This window comes from Pristiophorus japonicus, chromosome 13 (genome assembly GCF_044704955.1).
Source record: "Pristiophorus japonicus isolate sPriJap1 chromosome 13, sPriJap1.hap1, whole genome shotgun sequence".
Lineage (NCBI taxonomy): Eukaryota > Metazoa > Chordata > Chondrichthyes > Pristiophoridae > Pristiophorus > Pristiophorus japonicus.
Genome location: NC_091989.1, coordinates 124,215,711 through 124,241,204, shown reverse-complemented (window position 1 = coordinate 124,241,204; position 25,494 = coordinate 124,215,711). Strand labels below are relative to the sequence as shown.

Here is a 25,494-nt window from a genome sequence, read left to right as displayed (position 1 = left end):
GGCTAACATCCCCAGCATCAAAGCACTGACCACACTTGATCAGCTCCGTTGGCCAGCCCACATTGTTCGCATGCCAGACACGAGATTCCCACAGCAAGCGCTCTACTCGGAACTCCTTCACGGCAAACGAGACAAAGGTGGGCAGAGAAAACATTACAAGGACACCCTCAAAGCCTCCCTGATAAAGTGCAACATCCCCACTGACACCTGGGAGTCCTGGCCAAAGATTGCCCTAAGTGCATCCGGGAGGGCACTGAGCACCTCAAGTCTCATCGCTGCGAGCGTGCAAAAATCAAGCACAGGCAGCGGAAAGAGCATGCGGCAAATCTGTTCCATCCACCCTTTCCCTCAATGATTATCTGTCCCATCTGTGACAGGGACTGTGGTTCTCATATTGGACTGTTCAGCCACCTAAGGACTCATTTTTAGAGTGGAAGCAAGTCTTCCTCGATTCCAAGGGACTGCCTATGATGATTTGTCCCTCGCCCCCAGGGCAAAGCATTGGCAGGGCCCCAACTGCTGGGGCTAGCATTCTACGACGCCATAACCTAGAAGCAGAATTGGCAATTAGGTATCTTAAGGCAGTTGGCCTGCGCAAAGGTCATTCCATCACCAAGAATGAGACCAGCCCAAGGCAGTGCCACAGCAGAGGGCGCCTGACCAAGCACAGCAAGTTTGTCAGAGATCTGATCTGTGAGGTCTGTGGTTTTACCCGCTATGAAAGGCGTGCAGTGAATTGCTTAAGGTCTCTAAAGACATGCGTGCACTCAAATTCATCAAAGAGAGTTGGTATCCACATCCGTGCCAAGAGGAAGAGAGAAGAACTCAGCAATGTATGAGAAAGGCAGCTGCAAAGAGAGATTAATCTGTATAAATTTGCGACCATTAAAGTTATTTCAAAGTTTTTTTTAAAATGGTGATTTTTTTTTTAAAGTACTAGATCCTCTCTGATAAGCTTACTTGCAGATTTACTACAGATTCTATCCTTTTATACTATATTCAGCCTTGTGCTTCACAGAATATAATAGAAAAATGTGAGTGAAAATAATTATTTAAAATTAAAAGAATCAAAGAATTCGATACTTTTTCATTGCAATATCCATTTTCTGCTTTTATCTGTTAGGTATCATGGCTGGTTCCAATAGATCAGGAGACCTGAAGGATGCACAAAAGTCAATTCCTATTGGTACAATCTTGGCTATTGCTACAACTTCATTAATTTGTATCCTTTTTATTTCATTGCAAATAGTGAGAAGTGCAAAACATGCACATTTTAAAATCTAAGCAGGTGGCACAGTAGTCCCATAGGCTCCCAATGAGTTTTGTTAGCTGCAGTTTGTTTGCCTTTCTCAGACAAGTTTTGTCAATTATCACTAAGATCATTTAGTGGCAGATTCAGACAGGAAGGTACAGGTCTGGATAAAAATAATAGTCCATCTTGTCCATCCCAAAAAATAATACTACTCAATCGTCTACTCCCACAAATACCTATCCAATTTTCCCTTAAATATTTCCACACTTGCCTGTGTCAGCTGTGGCTTAGTTGATATCACTCTTGCCTTTGTGTCAGGTTCCACTCCACACTTGAGCACAAAATCGAGGCTGACACTCCAGTGCAGTGCTGAGGGAGTTTTGCACCGTCAGCCTGCCCCCTTAGGTGGCACTATTTTGAAAAAGTGCAGGGGATTTCCCCCATGTCCTGGTCAATATTTATCCCTCAACCAACATCACTAAAACAGATTATCTGGTCATTATCACATTGCTGTAGGTCAGTGGGTAGCACGCTCTAAGGTTGTGGATTCATGTCCCATTCCAGGGACTTGAGCACAAAGAAAATCGAGGCTGACACTCCAGTGCACTGCTGAGGGAGTGCTGCACTGTCGGAGGTGCTGCCTTTTGGATGAGACATTAAACCGAGGCCCTGTCTGCTGTCTCAGGTCGGCATAAAATATCCCTTTAGACTATTTCGAAGAAGAGCAGGGGAGTTTGTGGAAGCTTGCTGTGCACAAATTGGCTGCCGCACTTCCTACATTACAACAGTGACTACACTCCAAAAATACTTCCTTGGCTGTAAAGTGCTTTGAGACATCAGGTGGTCATGAAAGGCGCTATATAAATCCAAGTCTTTCTTTTCTTTTTGCTGATTGTGGGCTCTTTCTGTGCGCAAATTGGCTGTTGTGTTTCCTACATTACAACAGTGACTCCATTTCAAAAGTACTTAATTGGCTGGAAAGTGCTTTGGGATGTCTGGAAGTCATGAAAGGCGCTATAGAAATATAGAAACATAAAAAAGAGGTGCAGGAATAGGCCATTTGGTCCTTCAAGCCTGCACCACCATTCAATATGATCATGGCTGATCATGCAACTTCAGTACCCCATTCCCGCTTTCTCCCCATACCCCTTGATCCCTTTAGCCATAGGGGCCACATCTAACTCCCTTTTGAATATATCTAACGAACTGGCCTCAACAACTTTCTGTGGTAGAGAATTCATAGGTTCACAATTCTCTAGGTGAAGAAGTTTCTCCTCATCTCGGTCCTAAATGGCTTACCCCTTATTCTTAGACTGTGAGCCCTGTTTCTGGACTTCCCCAACATCGGGAACATTTTTCCTGCAACAAACCTGTCCAATCCCATCAAAATTTTATATGTTTCTATGAGATCCCCTCTCATTCTTCTAAATTCCAGTGAATATAAGCCTAGTCGATCCAGTCTTTCTTCATATGTCAGTCCTGCTATCCCGGGAATCAGTCTGGTGAACCATGGCTGTACTCCCTCAATAGCAGGAATGTCCTTCCTCAGATTAGGAGACCAAAACTGTACACAATAGTCAAGGTGTGGCCTCACCAAGGCCCTGTACAACTGCAGTAAGACTCCCTGCTCCTATACTCAAATCCTCTTGCTATGAAGGGCAACATGCCATTTGCATTCTTCACCACCTGCTGTACCTGCATGCCAACTTTCAATGACTGATGTACCATGACACCCAGGTCTCATTGCACCTCCCCTTTTCCTAATCTGTCATGATTCAGATAATATTCTGCCTTCCTGTTTTTGCCACCAAAGTGGATAATCTCACATTTATCTACATTATACTGCATCTGCCATGCATTTTCCCACTCACCTAACCTGTCACCCTGCAGCCTCTTAGCATCCTCCTCACAGCTCACACTGCTGCCCAGCTTAGTATCATCTGCAAACTTGGAGATATTACATTCAATTCCTTTGTTTAAATCATTAATGTATATTGTAAATAGCTGGGGTCCCAGCACTGAACCCTGCGGTACCCCACTAGTCACTACCTGCCATTCTGAAAAGGATCCATTTATTCCTACTCTTTGCTTCCTGTATGCCAACCAGTTCTCTATCCACGTCAATACATTACCCCCAATACCATGTGCTTTAATTTTGCACATTAATCTCTTGTGTGGGATCTTGTCAAAAGCCTTTTGAAAGTCCAAATATATCACATCCATTGGTTCTCCCTTGTCCACTCTACTAGTTGCATCCTCAAAAATTTCTAGAAGATTTGTCAAGCATAATTTTCCTTTCATAAATCCATGCTGACTTGGACCGATCCTGTCACTGCTTTCCAAATGCGCTGCTATTACAACTTTAATCATTGATTCCAACATTTTCCCCACTACAGGCTAACCGATCTATAATTCCCTGTTTTCTCGCTCCCTTTTTTAAAAAGCGGGGTTATATTAGCTACCTTCCAATCCATAGGAACTGATCCAGAGTCTATAGAATGATGGAAAATGACCACCAATGCATCCACTATTTCTACAGCCATTTCCTTAAGTACTCTGGGATGCAGACTATCAGGCCCTGGGAATTTATCGATCTTCAATCCCATCAATATCCCTAACACAATTTCCTGACTAATAAGGATATCCTTCAGTTCCTCCTCCTCGCTAGACCCTCTGTCCCCTAGTATTTCTGGAAGGTTATTTGCGTCTTCCTTAGTGAAGACAGAACCAAAGTATTTGTTCAATTGGTCTGCCATTTCTTTGTTCCCCATTATAAATTCACCTGGTTCTGACTGCAAGGGACCTACATTTGTCTTCACTAATCTTTTTCTCTTCCCAAAAAAAACAGAAGCTTTTACAGTCAGTTTTTATGTTCCCTGCAAGCTTACTCTCATACTCTATTTTCCCCCTCCTAATTAAACCCTTTGTCCTCCTCTGCTGAATTCTAAATTTCTCCCAGTCCTCAGGTTTGCTGCTTTTTCTGGCCAATTTATATGCCTCTTCCTTGGTTTTAACACTATCCCTAATTTCCCTTGTTAGCCACAGTTGAGCCACCTTCCCCGTTTTATTTTTATTCCAGACAAGGATGTAGAATTGTTGAAGTTCATCCATGTGATCTTTAAATGCCTGCCATTGCCGATCCACAGTCAACCCTTTAAGTATCATTTGCCAGTCTATCCTAGTCAATTCACGTCTCATACCATCGAAGTTACCTTTCTTTAAGTTCAGGACCCTAGTCTCCGAATTAACTGTGTCACGCTCCATTTTACTGTCGAATTCTACCATATTATGGTCACTCTTCCCCAAGGGGCCTCGCACAACAAGATTGCTAATTAATCCTCTCATTATACAACACCCAGTCTAGGATGGACAACTCTCTAGTTGGTTCCTCAACCTATTGTTCTAGAAAACTATCCCTAATACACGCCAGGAAATACTCCTCCACCGTATTGCTACCAGTTTGGTTAGCTCAGTCTATATGTAGATTAATGCAAGTCTTTCTTTTGTCTCCCTGGGAAGTCTAATCCACATGTTATGTTTTCGAAGATTAAGCTTGTATCCTCTAGTTTAATGTTTGTGGATCTCAAAATACTATTGGGGTTCAATGTATCTATTCTCTTAAAAATCTTGAACGATACCTCTCCTAAGCCTTCTCTTTAGGGTAAACAATCCCAGACTCTTCAACCATTCATTGTAGCTCAGATGCCTTAAGCTGGATATTAGTTTGGTTGCCCAATAGAATACTCTATCTTCGAGAGAAAGTGAGAGTTCCAAACATATGTATTAATTTTCCGTTGGCCACAGAGCAGTATTGGTGGGTGAAGTCTGAAAGGTTCCCCTCTGTCCAGTTCGGACATGGTGTGTACAAATTTGTAAAATGGGAACTAGTCCAGTTTTTAAAACAAAGCTTTTCCCACCCACTCCTGTGACTTATTATGTGGTTTATTAAGCTTCTCAACCGGCAAAGAATATCCCAACTAACACCATGAATGATCCCAGGCTATGCCCTTATTCTGTCCCCTGTCTAGTTTTCTTGGCTGAAAAAGGAAGAATGGGCATGAGAAACAGCAGCACACAATTTAATTGGAGAGCGAGGGGAATACATATTATAAAGTTACATGTTTATTTCTACTTGATAGCATTTTAACAAAATGCAGTGATATTTACTTGTAAAACCAACAATGTTGTTAATTACCTGATGAAACACACTTCAAGCAGTCTACAAAATGTAATTGATTTGACTCTCATTTCACTTGACTGAAAATCAGATTTGAGTAGTGTGGTGTTATTTGGAGCTTGTATTGAAGATGTTGTACTTCAAGATAAGTAAGCATTGCATTATTTTGAAAAGCATGAAGCGTGAGAAATCCCTCTGGTGAAAATGCGTTTGATTTGAGTAATCATTTATATTGAGTCTCTTTAGAACAATATCCAATAAAGTATTCCTGTTTAGTCAGCAGTCCTCCTTTATAAGTATCTTTTTAATTGCTGATGACTTTTTGTAAGCTTTAAAATCACATTTTACATTGTTTTCAATAAATTAGAAGTAAGTTTTAATTAAATCTAACATTATCTGCTCAATGTCAGGTATTTTATACTGTCTGTATAATAATTCTATTTTCCTGTGTCTGGTTTCCAAGGTTCTTTGGGCCAGACTTTTGAGAGGTTTGTGACTTGGTTTTCGATGTGACTTGACCCTCTGCGGCGAAAACCCCGTTGCAAAACCCGGGCGGGATCCTCGGGTACCTGTTGCGGCGGCGCTTTCAAGTACCGCCAGGGAGATGTGCAACGACTCTGATTGCATTTGCGATCGAGTTTCAGCACTCTCCTGACCCGTACACCGCGCCCAGAATAGCGACAGGTCAAACCTGTCGGTACAGCCCTGCCAGCAGCGGTAAGTATGAAAACCTGTAAAAAAAAAAAGTAAGTTAAAGTTTTTATTTTTACATTTTTTTGCAGCGATTTGTTAGTTAAGGGGCTTGTAAATGTTTTTGGAATGTTTTTTTGAATGTTATTTTTCGCTCTCCCAAGGCTCTCTCGCAGCACAGATGACCCCGGACTAAAGTTGCCGAAACTCGCGTTTTTCACCGCGAATAATCGTGGGATGCCTCCCTTACCGGCAGACCCCAAATGGCAAAAGTTCGGCTTAAAAATGGTAGCGCAGTGAAAACAGTAATTTTCACGTATCGCTACCGTTTTCGCCGGAAAACCCCGAAAGCCAAAAATCCAGCCCTTTATGTGCAAATTGTCATTTTTCTGAATTCTCGTTAGTTGCCTAGCCCTAAACTTTTGATCCCTCCCAGCTGAGACTAGGCTACAGATATACCTTAGTTTGTGGCTCCTCCAATCTGATAGAACAGTTAAGTCCAAAACTGTATCTGTCATATTTTGCCCCTTGTCCCAGCCTCCTCTCTGCTACCTGAAAGACTCTGTGCAAGTGGGAGCAAAGCCTACTAGGGTATCCACTACTGAACATAACATAAGAAATAGGAGCAGAAGTAGGCCAATTGACCCTCGAGCTTGCTCCGCCATTCAATATGATCATGGCTGGTCTGATCTTGGCCTCAACTCCACTTCCTGCCCGTTGCCCATAACTCTTGACTCCCTTATCATTCAAAAATCTATCTATCTCCACCTTAAATATATTCAATGACCCAGTCTCCACAGCTCTCGGGGGAAAGAATTCCAAAGATTCACGACCCTCTGAGAGAAGAAATTCCTCCTCATTTCCATTTTAAATGGGCGACCCCTTATTCTGAAACTATGCCCCCTAGTTCTAGATTCCCCCAATAGGAAAAACATTCTCTCTGTATCTACCCTGTCAAGCCCCCTCAGAATCTTATACGCTTTGGGAGCCAGCGTCATTGAATAGACAAGTCAACAAGTGGGTCCCACCCATCCCTTCCCTCAACAACTATCTGTCCCACCTGTGACAGAGACTGTGGTTCTCGTATTGGACTGTACAACCACTTAACTCATGTTAAGAGTGGAAGCAAGTCTGCCCCGATTCCAAGGGACTGCCTATGATGAATCAACAAGTGGAATGTCTTCGGACTCAAATCAAGTATTTCATCTTGGACAAGAAATATCTCTTGTGTAGTAGTAAAACAATATCCTCAACCAGGGCTAGGCTATTGAAATGCCACAGCTTGCGGGGTCAAAAATGGCTGTCAGGATGACTTTATACCCTCTGCACAAACCTTCTACATCAATTTCATGGGTATATTCTTTGAATGATCTGAGGAAGTGACCATTTTCAACCTTTTAATGAACTGGTTCATAATCTTGAGGACCAAGTTAGTGGAGCTTCCCTTTTTCTCTTGGAAGATAAGCTTCGCTATTATGTTTTTTTTTGTCCCTGCAGCATGCATTTTTGATGTTTGTAAAATGCATTTTCAAAGTAACAACATTATTTAGATCTAAATCAATTACTTTGTTAGTGTCTCTTGGTAATAATAAATGATTACAGCCTGCAATTTTCATAGCGACTTCAAATTGCAGGGTTTGTTTTAAACTGATCCTAGCTTGTATACATTTTCCCCAATAACTGAATAATTGTATTTTGAAAGACTTGCGAGATAAGACTTTGGCCTGGATTTTAGACCGGAGGTGAGTTCCGGGAAGGGGGTTGGCTATTGTGAGGTCGGTAAACCCAGAAGAACGGATTTTAACTGCAGGGCGTCTTTAAAAAAATTTCTGTCAGGCTCCCGCCCACAGGCTTGCTTCACAAGGCTGAAACCAAGGAGATCAGGTAGGTCTAGTGGTGGAGTCGCAATTACAGGGGAGGTGGGAGAGAGGGTTCCCGATTGCGGGGGGCTGCAATGGTGGTTGGGAATAGCAGACAGATTACTGGGGGGGGTTTACTGGGTAGCTTGTTGGACCTGGAAGAAGCACTCCTGCTCCTCAGGGCCCACAAGCAGTGCTGTAAAGGCACTTGTCTTATGGATTCAGCACTTTGCTCTTCCTTTCAGCTGCCGTGTTTCCCGAGAGATTATTTTCTTTTTGTTGTTGGAAGGAGATCATGTTTCATGTATGTGGTGTATGTAGCACCCAAATCACTGACTCCACATGGTCTGGTGTTGATATAACTGCTGTGAGCTTAGTCCTTTATTGTGTAACTCCAGAGTGCCTCTCAGGTGTGGTGGGCAGCCTTTTATACTCTGTCTTGCAGATACTTTCAGGTCTCCCACCACATCGCCCTCTGTGGTGCACCATTGTACTTATACATTTAATGTACTTGGACAATGCATAACATCTCACTCCCCCACCCCCCCCCCCCCCCCCCCAGCTCCAAAAGCCATTGCCGGTAACCTCGGCCTTGTTCGTCCTGGTTGATTTGTGAGTGTGAGTCCATGACCATCCACTTCCCTCTTCTCCCCCATGTGGAGGACCCGGTGCAAGCATGTGGTGTTTGCAGTCCTTACATGGGTGATAAGGTACACGAGCATAACCTCCAACAGAAAGCAGGTATACATAGACGGTACATTTGTATGGCACATATGATATGTGGTACAGATATTATGTCAAAAGGTTGCAGTTACACCGAACAGTTATTTCATCCCAGCTCCTCTGGGTGAGGTACGGTGGTGGTACACAGCCCCTTTTTGCCCAAGGTAATGGGCTGCACTGAGACAGGGTATCGCAACTGGTGCATTGCATCTGTTCTCATGAAGTAGTCTCCTTAGCAGCCGCTGAACCATTGCATGAATCCCCCAAATCGAAAATCACATTTGCCCATTGGTAATGTTAGTCACGGATCCAAGTCCCTTTTACTTGAACCTCGTGGTATTAACTCTTTTCGTAATTCATATCCATATTTTTAAACACAGTGACCATTCAGCATTGAAATATTAATTCTTATCATAAATCTGTCATGCTACATTCACATAGCTCATTTAGACTCGTTCTTGCCTTACAAAAGTCTTTTTGTGGGGACTGCCAACGATGTAAGGCCCTTTTAAGACTCCCGGATGTAGTTCCCTTTTAAGACGCCATCTTGTGGTTCCCACGAGGCTTCCCTTGGGCGCCACCATTTTATGTGCTCTGCTGGCCTTTGTCTGCAGAGCTCCATTGCCACGAGGCTCACCACCATCTTGAGCTCGCTGGCAAAGAAAGAACAGAAGGGACAAGGAAGAAAGGAAGGGAAAAAAACGGCCCAGAGCAACCCACCTTGGCAGAAGTGGCTCCCTGGACTCGATCCGTCACAGTCCCTGTGAGTCCCTCCATACTTGCTGCCGCATCCGCCGCTCTGGCTCGCGTTCTCCCAAGTCATGTCAGCCGCCGCCGCAGCCTCCGCTCCCACCGTTGTCTCCGCACTTGCCCCTCTCCTGCGGCCGCTGTATCCGCCTCTCCTGCGGCCGCCATGGCCGCCACCATCACAGCCGCTACTGTCGCCCGACTTTTCCTCTGCGTGGGTCCCCCAGATCCGCCGACCATCGATGGACCTCCCGCTCATCGCCCGCAGCGCCCCGCCAGTCCGCACCCCAGCAATCGGCCCGCACCTGCAAACTTGCTCTTCCAGGGTCTGCTCGTCTGTGGAGGCTGAGGCTGCAGAATTGCTTGAGGTCAGGAGTTCTGGGCTGCTGTCGCCTGTGTGTGGATTTAGGCTGCAGCTCCAGCTCAGTCGGCACTGCTCTTTGGGAACCCAGGGGACAGCGGTCTGTGGAGGAATGAAGTTTTCCCAGCTCCCACAGACCTTTCCCATCCATCTTCTGCCGAGAAGATGCGGCCCATCGCCTGCAATGACCTACAAAGGTAAACCGTGCGTCTCGCCCCCGTGAGATACCTGCACATCAGCTCTGCCAAGAACAGGTATCAGTTCCTTGGTGTAGGTACACAGCTTTGCCGTGACCGGAACCAGCTTGGGTCGTGCAGCTGGGTTGACCCACAGTTTATCGAAAGTTCTCTGACTCATCAACGACGGACCCGATCCCGTATCCACTGCCATACTCAGTGGGACTCCATCAATTTTTACTTCCATTATAACTGGGGGCGAATCGTCGGTACACGTATACAGTCCCAACACCTCATCATCTTCTGCCTGCTCCTCACTGAACAGTGGATCATCCACCATCTCCTCAGCCACACGATGAGTCAGATTTATTTTACACATACGCTGAAGGTGGCCTTTCAGGTGGCAGGTATTGCACGTGTACTCCGCAAACCTGCACCGGTGAGCCCCATGGCTTCCTCCACAGCGCCAGCATGGTGCTGCTTGATTGGACCTCCTCAGCAGACTCTCAGTTCCAGGACGCCGAGGTCCGTGCTCTCTGCCCCAGACAGAGCCACGTTCTGCAGTTTTGTCCGTGGTGGCTGCTATCCTGTGGACAGTGCCTGCCAGGTTCGAGACTGTGTGGATCATTTGCTTGGTGCTGCAAGTCGAGGTCATATATGCCCGGCTGATGGTGATGGCTTTTGTCAGGGTGACTGTGAGTTCTGTGGCTAGCAGCTTGTGAAGGAGGCCCTCATCGCCAATCCCCATAACAAAAATGTCCCGCAACGCCTCGTCAAGGTGTGCGCCAAAATCACACGGCGCCGCGAGTCTCCTGAGGTTCACAGCATATTTGGTAACATCCTGGCCCTCGGGTCTGCAGTGATGGTAGAATTTGTATCTGGCCATGAGGATGCTCTCCTTCGGTTTCAACTGGTCACAAATGAGTGCGACCAGCTCCTCATATGACTTGTCCCTGGCGCTCACGGGTGCCAGCAACTCCCTGACGAGACAGTAAACCTCATCGCCACAACTGGAAAGCAATATTGCCTTACGCTTCTCTCTCAGTGCGTCCGTGTGCTCCGTCAGGTTGTTTGCTGTGAAGTGGTACTCGAGCCTTTCCGTAAAGGCCTCCCAATCATTGCCCACCGTAAAATCCTTTAGCGAGCCCAAAGTAGCCATGCTTGCGTGAAGTTCGTCTGTGTCCTCGTTGCCAATGTGGTGTATGTAGCATCCAAATCACTGACTCCACACGGTCTGGTGTTGGTATAACTGCTGTGACCTTAGTCCTTTATTGTGTAACTCCAGAGTGCCTCTCAGGTGTGGTGGGCAGCCTTTTATACTCTGTCTTGCAGGTACTTTCAGGTCTCCCACCATAGCGCCCTCTGTGGCGCACCATTGTACTTATACATTTAATGTACCTGGACAATACATAATAATGTGTGTATAATAAAATTGATGGTTTGCTTTCCTTCTCCTCTCCAGGTATGGTGATGCAGTGAATAATAATCTAGTCGTAGGAACTCTGGCCTGGCCATCTCCCTGGGTTATTGTGATAGGTTCCTTTTTCTCTACATGTGGAGCTGGTTTGCAGAGCCTAACTGGGGCTCCACGGTTGTTGCAAGCAATAGCTAAAGACAACATCATTCCTTTCCTGCGGGTTAGTACAACGATATACTTGTTTTGATTAAACATTCTCGTTGCTGCAACTTACGGGTGTTCATCCAAATTAATTTACTTGTTTGTGCTCCAAACTTCATGGAAATTTTCAAATATATCTCATCTTTTTATATAATTAAAACATTTCGAAGAGCAGGTCAGAGGCTTGGTATTCTGTGGCAAGTGTCTCACCTCCTGACTCCCCAAAGCCTTTCCACCATCTACATGGCACAAGTCAGGAGTGTGATGGAATTCTCAACTTGCCTGGATGAGTGCAGCTCCAGCAGCACTCGGGTTAGAAAAAATGTACAAAATTGTTAATTGGGTTTACTATTTTACATGTAACAAATAATATTAGCTGAATTATAACATATATAATATGGTTTAGGTTCAGATCATGCTTTTACTTGTCCTTTTCTGCATTGGTTACCGAGCAGCATAGTTACGGTTCATGTGAACAAATCTACTTTTGAACTCATTTTCTTTGAAGTTAATTATAATGGTGGACATAAACCACTGTCATAATCTTGCCTCAAAGCAGATATCTCCATATTGATAAATTGAGAATAATGATTAGGTCTTGATATATAACCGTTCCTAGCTGAAAACTCTTTTGAAAGCTATCTTAAATTCACTTCCTTGTCATGTTCTGGTCTTTCTTCTCCTCATGTCATTTTGGTTTATTTACGGTACATCAGAATTTTATGGTTTCATCAAAAGCACAAATGTAGATTTTTTTTATACCCTGTATGTATGATCTGAGTTAAACACTCTAGAAGGTAAACCATATAAAATTATAGCTGAAGTAAAGAAAACACATGCATTTATCTAGTAATTTTCACATCTCAGGATCTCTCAAAGCACTTTACAGCAACTATTTTAGTAACAAATCTGTCACCAAAATGTCAATTTCCTTTTGAGTTCAGAGTTTCTTTGATACGATGACAAAATGAATATGAAATATTAAGAACATAAGAAATAGGAGCTGGAGTAGGTCATTCGGCCTCTCGAGCCTGCTCCACCATTCAATAAGTTCATGGCTGATCTTCTACCTCAACTCCACTTTCCTGCACTATCCCCATATGCCTTGATTCCCTTAATATCCCTTAATAATGTGGCTTTAAGTTTATGATTTTTAATTTTAAGAACTTGATATCTTTAATATTCTAGGTGTTTGGCAATGGAAAAGACAATGGTGAGCCAACCTGGGCTCTTCTTTTGACAGCCATTATAGCTGAACTTGGAATTTTGATAGCTTCTCTTGACATGGTAGCTCCCATTCTCTCAATGTAAGTGGAATTTCTTATAAAAACTTATTTTCATTTTGAACAAATCACTGTTTTAAAGTCTTTAGTTGCACTGTTTTCTGCATCTCTTCACTTTTTTCCTTTTTTTTAAATATCTTCTTTCCCTTTCCCCTCTACATTATTTTCTGGATGTCTCTTTTGTAGAAAAAAATAGCAACTTCAAATTTAATTGAGAAATATCTAAAATCTTAACATTGGCCACTAGGTAGAGTATGTACAAAATTATGTGAATTAATAAAAGACTGCATATAGAATTATTTTCATACTGCTAGGATGGGAATTTAACATTTGCTTTTTTACATTTGTTCTCTGTCACTTTGGCCATAGTATTCAATACTCAACATTTGTTAGATAAATGTAACACTTACTACTGGAAAAATAACTTCATAAATGGTAACAACAGGAGGAACTCTCCCGGTTTTCTTTTTTTATTATTCATTCACGGGATGTGGGCGTCGCTGGCAAGGCCGGCATTTATTGCTCATCCTTAAATGCCCTTGAGAAGGTGGTGGTGAGCCGCCGCCTTGAACCACTACAGTCCTTTGTCATAGTGGTTTTGTACAACTGAGTGGCTTCCTAGTCCATTTCAGAGGGCAGTTAAGAGTAAACCACATTGCTGTGGGGTCTGGAGTCACATATAGGCCAGACCGGGTAAGGACGGCAGGTTCTCTGCCCTAAAAGATGTTCATCAACCAAATTGGTTTTTACAACGATCCGGTAGTTTCTTGGTCACTATTATTGATACTAGCTTTTTAATTCTAGGTTTATTTAATTATTAATTATTTAATTAACTGAATTTAAATTCCCCCAGCTGCTGTGGTGGGATTTGAACTCGTGTCTCCTGGATTATTAGTCTAGGCTTCTATATTACTAGTCCAGTAACATAACCGTTATGTGCTTTTGATATTAGACTTTTACAATTAAAATGATCAGGTTCATTTTTAATCAAGATGAATAACAGAATCCAAGGCGTCACATATAGGCCAGACTGGGTAAGGATAGCAGGTTTCCTTCCCTAAAGGAAATTCGTCAACCAAATGGGTTTTTACAATGATCCGGTAGTTTCTTGGTCACTATTACTGATACTAACTGATCTTACAACTGTAATTGCTTTAGTATTCTTGGTCTCACAGCTTTCTTCACAATCAATTCATTTACAGAATCACACCAAATTTAATTGCATATTTTCAAAATTGTTTCGTAGCTTTTAATTTGTTTGGGGGAATAATTTTAAAATGTTGCTAAGCTCTGGATTCCTTTACTTCAGCTCCCTCTTTGTGAGAGATTTCCTCTTTGAAGACTTGGGCATTTCTTGTGGAAAGCCAACTGAGTACGGTATTGAAAGTAAGCTACAAAATGAAACTATAGAATAGAGAATGCAGAAACATCCAGAAAAGAATGTAGAGAGAGAAAAAATATATAAAGAAAAAGTGAAGAGATGCAGAAAATGTGGAGGAGTGGGAAAAGGGAGCCCTATAGCTACAGTGTTAAAATGTTGAATCCTTATTAAAAGAAGCAAAAAGTCTATATTTGCTCTGAGTAACATTGGTTTTCTGGCTTCCCCTATGATATACGGGAAGTTGGGATGTTAGGGAATTAATAATGGGTAACAGGGAAATGGCAGAAACTTTGAACAAATATTTTGTATCGGTCTTCACGGTAGAAGACACTAAACACATCCCAATAACTGATAATCAAGGAGCTACTGGGGGCGATGGGGTGGGGGGGGGGGGGAGTGGACTTAAAACTATCACTAGAGAAACAGTACTAGGCAAACTAATGGGACTAAAGGTGGACAAGTCCCCTGGACCTGATGGCCTGCATCCTAGGGTCTTAAAATAATTGGCTGCAGAGATAGTGGATGCATTGGTTGTAATCTACTAAAATTCCCTAGATTCTGGTGAGGTCCCAGCAGACTGGAAAATCTCAAATGTAACACCCCTATTTAAGAAAGGAGGGAGACAGAAAGCAGAAAACTATAGACCAGTTAGCCTAACATCTGTCATTGGAAAAATGCTGGAGTCCATCATTAAGGAAGTAGTAGCCGGACATTTAGAAAATCAAAATGCAGTCAAGCAGAGTCAGCATGGTTGTATGAAAAGGAAATCATGTTTGACAAACTTGCTGGACGTCTTTGAGGATGTAATGAGCAGGGTGAAAAACGGGGAACCAGTAGATGTGGTGTATTTGGATTTCCAGAAAGCATTCGATAAGGTACCACATAAAAAGTTATTGCACAAGATAAGAGCTCACGGGGTTGGTGGTAATATATTAGCGTAGATGGAGGATTGGCAGAGTCGGGATAAATGGGTCATTTTCAGGTTGGCAAACTGTAACTGGTGGAGTGCCACAGGGATCAGTGCTGGGGCCTCAACTAGTTACACTTTATATTAATGACTTGGATGAAGGTACAGAGCGTAACGTAGCCAAATTTGCTGATGATACAAAGATAGGTGGGAAAGCAAGTTGTGAGGAGGCCATAAGAATCTACAAAGGGATATAGATAGGCTCAGCGAGAGGGCAAAAATTTGGCAGATGGAGTATTAGATGGGAAAATCTGAGGTTATCCACTTTGGTAGAAAAAATAAAAAAGCAAATTACTATTTAAATGGGAAGAGATTACAAAATGCTGCAGTACAGAGGGATCTGGGGCTTCTTGTACATGAAGCACGAAAAGTTAGCATGCAGGTACAGCAAGTAATCAGGAAGGCAAATGGAATATTGGCCTCTATTGCAAGGGGAATGGGGTATAAAAGTAGGGAAATCCTGCTCCAACTGTACAGGGCGTTGGTAAGACCACACCTGGAGTACTGCGTACAGTTTTGGTCTCCTTATTTAAGGAAGAATATATTTGCATTGGAGGTAGTTCAGAGAAGGTTCACGAGGTTGATTCCTGAGATGAAGGGGTTGTCATATGAAGAGAGTTTGAGCAGTTTGGGCCTATACTCATTGGAGTTTCGAAGAATGAGAGGTGATCTTATTGAAACGTATAGGATTCTGAGGGGGCTGGACAGGGTAGATGCAGAAAGAGTTTCCCCTCATGGGGGGAATCTAGAACTAGGGGGCATAGTTTCAGAATAAGGGATCGCCCATTTAAGACAGAAATTAGGAGGAATTTCTTCTCTGAGGGTTGTGAATCTTTGGAATTCTCTATCCCAGGGAGCTGTGAAGACTGGATCATTGAATATATTTAAGGTAGAGATAGACAGATTTTTGAATGATAAGAGAGTCGAGGGTTATGGAGAGTGGGCGGGTAAGTGGAGTTGAGGCCAGGATCAGATCAGCCATGATCTTATTAAATGGCGGAGCAGGCTCGAGGAGCCAAATGGCCTACTTCTGCTCCTATTTCTTATGTTCTTATGGCCATGGTGAGGCCATCCCTGGCCTCCTGAGCAGCAATGTGGTCGGGTGCTGATGCCCTCTGTCCTGTGCAGCATCAGGTGATTGCGGAAAAGGTTGGTGGTGTTGGTGCTGCTGGTGTGCCTGGTGCTGCTGGTGTTATGGCTGATCTTGGTTGGATTCTGAGGACTAAGGTGAGACCATATAAAAGGCACCCATGTGCTGGAATAGATAGCAGGTGAAGTAGAGATGACAGAAGCCTTCTGTCAATGGTGAGAGAACTTTTTGAATGATGTGAGAGTGGAAAGCCTGCAGAATCTGTGCTGGAAATGGACTGAGAAATGGCTTGTGGCTGAGGAAAGTGATGATCTGTCAGGTGGGAGCTTTTACTGTACATTTGAAGCTGTCAAGTAATCAGCTGGAGCAGTGCCATTCAACTCCCGCCTCAGGTTCACAGACGTGGTCCCCGAGCAAGCAGTTAACGTTAAAAGTAAGGCTAAAAGCATTATTAAGGGTCTGTCAACAACCTACTAATTGGTTTAATTGGGTCGTTGCCTCTGTGGGTTGGATTGGAGATCACACGCATGGCATTGGGAAAGGCACATTGCGGCAGCTTAACAGTGGGGTCACAACGTTAAAAAAAAAATTACATTTCCCACCCGACCCGTCACCAATTCTGCCTGCTGAACCCCTGGAAAATTCCAGCCATTGAGTCAGTAACTACACTGAAGTTATCTGTGACGGTGACTCTGGCTTTTTTGTTCCACCCCTCAAGGTTAACATGAATGGATGGCAAAAACCTTCAAGGGCAAAGAGCATGAGACAAGAAAGTGCAAGAGAGAAAAATTAGATTTTGCCCCTGACTGAGACTTCAGTTTTTGCATTACAATTCACAGGGGACTGCACTTTCTTCTTACAATGGCCAATTTATCCTTGTTACTCCTGCTGCCCCCATCTCTTTGGGCTCAATTTTCCCCAATGGTGTTTTTATTTACGTATTTCAAGAGTTACACACTTTTTTTGGGCCCTGACTACTCTTTTAAAAAAAAAAAACGTGCAAGTTTCCCCGTTCTAATTTTTAAAATTGGCGCCACGCAGCCTGTCCTTTAGCTTCGAGGGGTGGAGTGTAATGTCTGCACCGAAAAAAGGATGCCCCCCCACCCCCTCCTCCTGTGCACGCGCAAAATAAATGATGTTTTGACATGACTGCTATGGGCGCACATGCCCAGTACACCTCCCGGTCTGTTTTGGCCATTTTTAAAGAGCCAGTTCTGTGTGTGAGAACTTTAATTCTCCGTGGAAAAATCAGCTGCCATATGCAACGCAGCTCAAGGACCAAGAATTTCTCACAGGACGAAGTGGAGGCACTAGTTACTGTAATTGAGGCTAGATGGCACGAGCTGGACACCAGCAGAGGTCACATAAAAGTTTCTCCAAAAGAAATGAAGAAACGCTGGAACCAACTTGCAGAAGATTACTGTGCAATGGTGACTACCCCAAGGTCTGGAGGCCAGTGCAAAAAGAAGTGGCAGGACCTTGGTCAAGTAGTTAGTGTAAGCAATATTTTCATTTATTCACTGGAATTGCAATTGTAAATGTGACCATCTGTATGTTCCACCCAGCAGAAAGGCACCCTCTCTTTAAAAAAAAAAAAAGTTATATTTTCATCTTTGCAGAGGAAGGTGGCACACAACACAAGAGAAAGAACTCGAACAGAAGGAAGCCGGCAAATCTGCAGCCACTGACACACTTGGAAGACAGGGTCGCTGCTTTGATGGGTCCTGCCTGGAGAAAAATAACCACCACTGCACAAGCTGGGCCCACACTCGAGGGAGAGGGTAAGTCCTGCAAATTCCACAGTCTGGCTTTGCTAAATGTTAAGTACTGCGCGGGCTAGCCATGCTTTGGTTCATGGGGATGCCTCCATCAGCTACGCTTTGGTTGATGCAATGTGCTATCATGCATCGTGATCCTTCAAATGAGCCTGCTGCCTGCGCTGTGTGAGTACTCATGCCACCCTGCCCCCTCCTCTGCTGCTAACCATTTGTCTGTTCTGTTATATTTTGCAGAACCTGAGGCCAACCCTGACAAGGCTGAAGCCGATGCAGAAGATGATTCAGACACGGATGAGCCTGAAGAGGAGAACATCTTCCAAACCCACCTTCCAGACCGAGCATGGGGAGGAGGGGGAGGATGAAGCCCCCACTCTTGTACTCACTCTGGAGGAAGTGCAGGTGCCGCCCATTAAGGTGCTAGCCCCTTTCCTGAGTGGTACGAGTGTTGGTGGGACATTCCATGGTTTCTCACAGTCCGAGGCTGGGGATTCTAGTGGGATGCAGCGAGGCACACCCATGGCCCCACCGTCCGATGCTGCAGGTCTCAGTGGGATGCAGCGAGGGACACCCAGCATGAGGAGGGGAAGGAGAGCTCGACTGCGCTCACCTGAGGTGCAGGATCTAACAGATGTGGTTCAGATGATGGCAATGAGTGCAGAGAGCATTGACCTTACGCGATCACTCCTGGGCACCATCAGTGGGGTGGGTGATGGGGTATCGGGACTATCAGGAGAAGTAACAACACTCTCACGAGAAATAGGAACACTGTCCGGGCACATGAGGGAGGAAATGTCGGAGTTAGCTGCTGCAATAAGGGAACATGCCCAGACCCTGTGGCCATTGACCGATTCAACTGCCACTCCCACTCCAATCCCCAGACCAGTCTCTGAAGAGGCCCAAGCTGGGCCTTCCACATTATCGCCTGCCCACACCCCCATCAAGAAGTGCACATTACCCGCGATGCTCGAAAGAATAAGCTTGGTACCAACCCGAGAAATGCTGCGCCACCGCCTGCGGGCAGGGGTGAAGTCACCAAGACCAAGCGCAGCGGGCGGTCTTAGAATAAGGTGGAGGAGAGATGGATGCAGCCGTTCTTTGCTGCTGTTATTATTGTTACTGTTGTAACTGTTCTCACGTAAAAAGTTTCTTGTAAGTAATGTAAATTTACAAGTTTAGAAGTTTGTAAGTGATCTTAACTGAAAACTTTAAAGTTTGATACAAGAATATTTTAATTAAAGTTCATTAAAGTTGAACTTTTGAATACAATATTTTTAAAATTATAACTGAATCATTTCCTTTATTTGTTCCATTATTAACACAACTTTTTGAAGTAAAGAAGAATCATTTCCATTAACACAACACAACATTATGGAACAGGTCCAAACAGTAAACATGGTCCATTTGGAATAGTTGCCGCTGAGCCTTCAGGCAGCAAAGTGTTCATGGATGAGCTGCTGACCCAAGGCTTAAACAATCGTTAAAGGGACACGACGGCTTGCCCTCCTCCGACGTCGTACTCTGGGGCTAGGTAGTTGCATGGCTTCCTCTTCTTCCTCTTCATCATCTGCATGTTCCTCCTCATCATCAGCCACTCTTTCCTCAGGTAAGTCTTCTACTGCCAGCTGCTGCTGGCTCATGATGGCTAAGTTATGCAGCATGCAGCACACAACAGTGAACTGACTGACAATCTCAGGGGAGTACTGCAAGTAGCCTCCAGAATGGTCCAAGCATCGGAAACGCTACTTCAAGATGCCAATAGTGCTCTCTCTTATGCTGCGCGTCGCAATGTGCGACATGTATTCCCGGTCAGCTTCCATCCGGCTTACGCGTAGGGGCGTCATGAGCCAGGTGGTGCTGCTGAAACATTGCAGATATAGCACTCTTGCGTAGGATGAATGCATCATGGGTGCTCCCAGGGTATCTCACATCAACTGACATGATGCGATGCATGTCATCACAAACGAACTGCACATGCACGGAGTGGAAGCCTTTTTTGTTCTTGAACATCTCTGAATCCTCCAAAGGTGCTCGCAAGGCAATGTGGGTGCAATTAATGCAGCCTTGTACCTTTGGGAAGGCAGCAATCCTGGAGAAGCCCACAGTCCTGTCACGCATTGCCTGCGTGGTCATGGGAAACTTGATGTAGTCATTCCTCCGGGCATATCGTGCAGCAGTCACCTGCCAAATGCAGATATTTGTTGCATGTTGAGAAATGGCGCACACATCCCCAGTTGAGGCCTGGAATGATCCAAATGCATAAAATGAAAGTGCAGTTGTAACCTTTACTTCAACTGACTAGGCAGTCCTCCTGATGCTTTTAGGGTGTAAGTCTGCTGTTACTAACTCACAGATCTCGGTTACAACTTCTTTGCGGGAAACGCAGCCTTCTCACACAGTCTGCATCACTCACATGAATGCCTGTCTCGATATACCCAATGTGGGTAAGTCTCCTGCCCATCATCCTAAGTGCTCTGAGGTTCCTCATGTGATGGTGTCTAATCGATCGTTTCCTCCGCAGCACCATCATGCAGAAGGCTTGCATGAGGTATGGTATTGTTAACATTGCCCCCATAATTAAATTGTAGCTTTGCAAGAAGCTCAAAACGGCAGGCAGGACAAAGGACTTAAACCTTCCTTCCTCTCTCTCTCTCCCCAAGGTCAGCGCCTTAGTATGGACCACACCCTGGCCTGTGCATGCGCAATAGGCTTGCTTCAAACGGGAAGCTCGGCATTCAATGAAAACATTTGGGGCAACGGTCTAATACAATTCTTTAATTTTTGATTTTTTTCAAAGTACCACCCCACCATCAACTGAATGTCTCGTAGCAAGAGGATTTGAGTATAGGAGCAGGGAGGTCTTACTATAGTTGTACAGGGCCTTGGTGATGTCACACCTTGAATATTGTGTACAGTTTTGGTCTCCTAATCTGAGGAAGGACATTCTTGTTATTGAGGGAGTTCACCAGACTGATTCCCGGGATGACAGGACTGACATATGAAGAAAGACTGGATCGACTAGGTTTATATTCAATGGAATTTAGAAGAATGAGAGGAAAATTCTGACGGGATTGGACAGGTTAGATGCAGGAAGAATGTTCCCGATGTTGGGGAAGTCCAGAACCAGGGGTCACAGTCTAAGGATAAGAGATAAGCCATTTAGAACCGAGATGAGGTGAAACTTCTTCACTCAGGGAGTTGTGAACATGTGGAATTCTCTACCACAGAAAGTTGTTGAGGCCAGTTCGTTAGATATATTCAAAAGGAGTTAGATGTGGCCCTTACGGCTAAAGGGATCAAGAGGTATGGAGAGAAATGAGGTACTGAAGTGGATGATCAGCCATGATCGTATTGAATGGTGGTGCAGGCTCGAAGGGCCGAATGGTCTACTGCACTTATTTTCTATATTTCTATGTCTCCTCACCGGGTTCAAGGGTCGGCCGGTAGAATTGCTCCCTCCTCCGAACACGGGCTCACCATCCACTGCCCCTCCCCCCCTCGGGCTTCTTTTGAGGCTGCTGTATGTATAAGGGTTTTCATCCCTTCAGTTTGGCTTCCACCCCACCATCCCCCGGGTTTCTTTTGAAACTGAGCCCCTGTGTCCGGGTAAGGGAACGATTATGCCAGGTGACGCTCCGACCCTCGAGCCCGGTGAGGAGACGATCGGTGATGGGGTGGTACTTTGAAATAAATCAAAAATTAAAGAATTGCATTAGACTTCCATTTTCTCCCTTTTGACTTTGAAAAAATTAAGCTTCATGATGCATATTCTTTGTCTTCTTGACTCCCTCCAAAACTTTGCATAAAAACAATGGCGTCTTTCTGTGCCGATATTTTAATGTGCGCTGCTTTTTCTTAAGTGCCCAGAAGGTTTTTGGGGAGTGGTCACATACACCGCTCTAGGAAAAATATAAGTTGGCCAAACTTGCTTAAATGTGAAAAACTGGCGCAGACATCAGGTTACAATGAGGCAAAAAAATCCTAACCTAAAAAAATCATTACTGAGTTACGCTGGCGCAGAAACTTGGATATTTTAATTTACGCCAAAAAAACGGCGCAGATAACTCGGGAAAATTGATCCCTTTATCTTAGTCTTTTTCACCTAATGTTTGGCTTTTTTGTAGGTCTCTGGACTTGCTGAGCTTAAGGTACTTTCCTGACGTCCTATTGTGCCTGGGTTCTGTTCCTCGGGCAACGGCGTCATCTGTATTTTTTGGTATATCCTTCTATAGTTCTATTTGTTCCTGGTGCTTTGAAATTTTTTGGAAGGTGTTCCACTTTGTTACTTAATTGTTTGTACTTTGAACAAATAAAAAGGTACTGAAAAATGAAATTTGAACTTTTGAATTTATAGAAAAATGAATGTGAAGAAAGTGAAAGTGGAATAATAAAATGGAATGAAATGCAGGGGAAAAAATCAAATTAAAGAATAAATAATACATATTCAAATGGGAAAGTAACTTTAAATTATTAATTTATTTTGTGTGGTACAGTGTGAGCAACTCCGAAGTGAACGACATTCACAGATCACATTATTCCAGTTACTGTTTGTAAAATTGTTTACTGTTATATAGGAAAAACAGAACCATAGGAGTTTACAGCAGTGAGGAAGGCAATTGAGCCCATAGTATCTAGCTTGATTTTAGAATTATACAAGTAATGCTTCCATTCATATTTTTCAGGTTTTTCTTAATGTGCTATTTGTTTGTTAACCTGGCCTGTGCAGTACAGACGCTTCTACGAACTCCCAACTGGCGCCCAAGGTTTAAATACTACCATTGGTAAGAACAGATATAAAGGCGTTAAATCTATCTTGTACTCTACCTGCTTAAATTAAGAAATGAGAAACCAGGTGAACATTGTATTAGCTTCTTTTTCCCTTCAATCTGGATTATTTTTAAATTGTGAACTGCAGGGTTTACATACGAGAATGATTTGTGGTATTTGAGCTTGTATACTATTCTGATAAATATAGAGAGGAATCTAGACAGTTATATGCAGTTGGGTATGAGTGCACACGGACATGAATAGTTTTGATTTTTATTGTCAGTTGATCACAGCAACGTGTATGTTTAATGGAAGTAATTTTAAAATTCACATCAGATCATGAATTCTCCATGCTTGTGATCAACTGTTAACTCTGGGTCTCGTAAAATGCAAAATTGTATAAAGGTGTATTTTAATTTGCTGTTTTTTTTTCTTATAGGGCTTTGTCATTTTTAGGAATGAGCATGTGCCTTGCACTAATGTTCATTTCTTCGTGGTATTATGCTCTTGTGGCTATGGTTATTGCAGGAATGATCTACAAATATATTGAATACCAAGGGTGAGTACTAAAAGGTTTACAGGTTTGTCAACATGATGCCTGATTTTTTTTTTTAAATCCTCAAGTTTCATTTCTTTGGTCTTATTTTTAAATCATTACAGAGTTATAAAGAAACTCATAACTTTAAAGACCAAAGTAATAATTTAATAATAACTTTTATTTATATAGCGCTTTTAATGTAGTAAAACGTCCCAAAGTGCTTCACAACAGTGTTACAAGACAAAACAAATACATTTGACATCTGAGCCACAAACAAAGAAATTAAGGCAGATGACCAAAAGCTTGTTTAAAGAGGTAGGTTTTAAGGGACGTCTTAAAGGAGGAAAGCGAGGTTTAGGGAGGGAGATCCAGAGCTTGGGGCACAAACAGCCGAAGGCACAGCCACCGATGGTTGAACAGTTATAATGAGGGATGTTCAGAGGCCAGAGTTTAAGGAGCACAGACATCGTGTAGGGTTGTGAGGCTGAAAAAGATTACAGAGATAGGGAGGGGCAAGGCCATGGAGTGATTTGTAAACAAGGATGAGAATTAAAGTAGTTAAATTGACTTCTCTCGACCCCTCCATGGTCTCTAAATTGTCAGACTGCTTGTCCGACATCCAGTACTGGATGAGCAGAAATTTTCTCCAATTAAATATTGGGAAGACCGAAGCCATTGTCTTTGGTCCCCTGCATTCCTTAGCCACCGACTCCATCCCTCTCCCCAACTTCTGTCTGAGGCTGAACCAGACTGTTCGTAAACTAGGTGTCATATTTGACCCTGAAATTAGCTTCTGGCCACATATCCACGGCATAACCAAAACCGCCTATTTCCACCTCCGTAATAGTGACCGTCTCCGCCTCTGCCTCAGCTCATCTGATGCTGAAACTCTCATCCATGCCTTTGTTACCTCTAGATTTGACTACTACAACGCACGCCTGGCTGGCCTCCCACATTGTACCTTACGTAAACTTGAGATCATCCAAAACTAGGCTGCCCGTGTCCAAACTCGCACCAAGTCCCGTTTGCCCATCAACCCTGTGCTTGTTGACCTACATTGGCTCCTGGTTAAACAAAGCTTCAATTTCAAAATTCTCATCCTTGTTTACAAATCCCTCCATGGCCTCGCCCCTCCCTATCTCTGTAATCTCTTTCAGCCTCACAACCCCCTGAGATATCTGCGCTACTCAAATTATGCCCTCTTGAGCATCGCTGATTATAACTGCTCAACCATCAGTAGCCATGCCTTCAGCTGCCTGGGCTCTAAGCTCTAGAGTTCTCTCCCTAAACCTCTCTGTCTCTCTACCTCTCTTTCCTCCTTAAAGACGCTCCTTAAAACCAACCTCTCATCTGCCGTAATTTCTTATATGGCTCGGTGTCAATTTTTTTTTTGTCTTAAAACACTCCAGTAAAGCGCCTTAAAGGTTCTACATTAAAGGTTCTATATAAGTAAAGTTGTTGTTTTATCCTTAAAATGTTAGGCCAGAATTTACGCCATAATAATGACGCACCTACAGCACATGCTGTGTTACTGTTTTCAAGGAATTGTGGCATGAGTGACTCAGGCCATTGCTAACACCATGCTGTAATTTTGTAATACTTTTGCTTTGCTCCCCCTTTCTTTGCTGAAAGATTTGATCATCTAATTATAATTCCGACTCCAAAATTTATACGGTAAAACGCAATCCCCGTTAAAATTGATGGCAAGGTCAGGTTTGCTGAAGTAAAGCCACAACGATCACTGCTGCCGCTTACATCATCGCAGAATGGCACTGGTGGGCTGAGTATACAGGAGTCATAACGGAATGTGTTTAAAAGAGGCAGCATTTCTACTGGGCATTATAATACAGTTGATATTTCAATTCTACATTTTCTTGATCAAAGCAGAGTCAACATGTCTGGAAGTTTAACGTAATGCAAATAAGAATGTTATTTATACTTCCTTCTCGGACTGCTAAATACTGTAATCGTAAAAAATACAGTAATCCTTGAAACACCGTGCAATTCTATCTTTGGGTGACTGTTTTCTGCACTGCTTTTGCAATCGCTTTCTGATGTCAAGCATGGGTGAAGTAAAGCACTCTTCTTGA

General features: G+C 43.6%; 1 protein-coding gene and 1 pseudogene across 2 annotated transcripts in view; both read left to right on the top strand.

Moving 5' to 3' along the window:
• slc12a4 (solute carrier family 12 member 4) overlaps window positions 1-25,494 on the top strand; it is a 160,473-nt gene that overhangs the window by 109,413 nt on the left and 25,566 nt on the right. For both annotated transcript variants that reach the window (XM_070897987.1, XM_070897986.1), the window contains 6 exons: window positions 1,124-1,222; window positions 5,521-5,578; window positions 11,448-11,622; window positions 12,792-12,910; window positions 22,782-22,880; window positions 23,306-23,425. In XM_070897987.1, coding sequence (XP_070754088.1) covers window positions 1,124-1,222; window positions 5,521-5,578; window positions 11,448-11,622; window positions 12,792-12,910; window positions 22,782-22,880; window positions 23,306-23,425 — 670 coding nt within the window. The remainder of the gene's footprint in view (window positions 1-1,123; window positions 1,223-5,520; window positions 5,579-11,447; window positions 11,623-12,791; window positions 12,911-22,781; window positions 22,881-23,305; window positions 23,426-25,494) is intronic.
• On the top strand, window positions 471-865 carry LOC139279043 (large ribosomal subunit protein eL36-like; annotated as a pseudogene).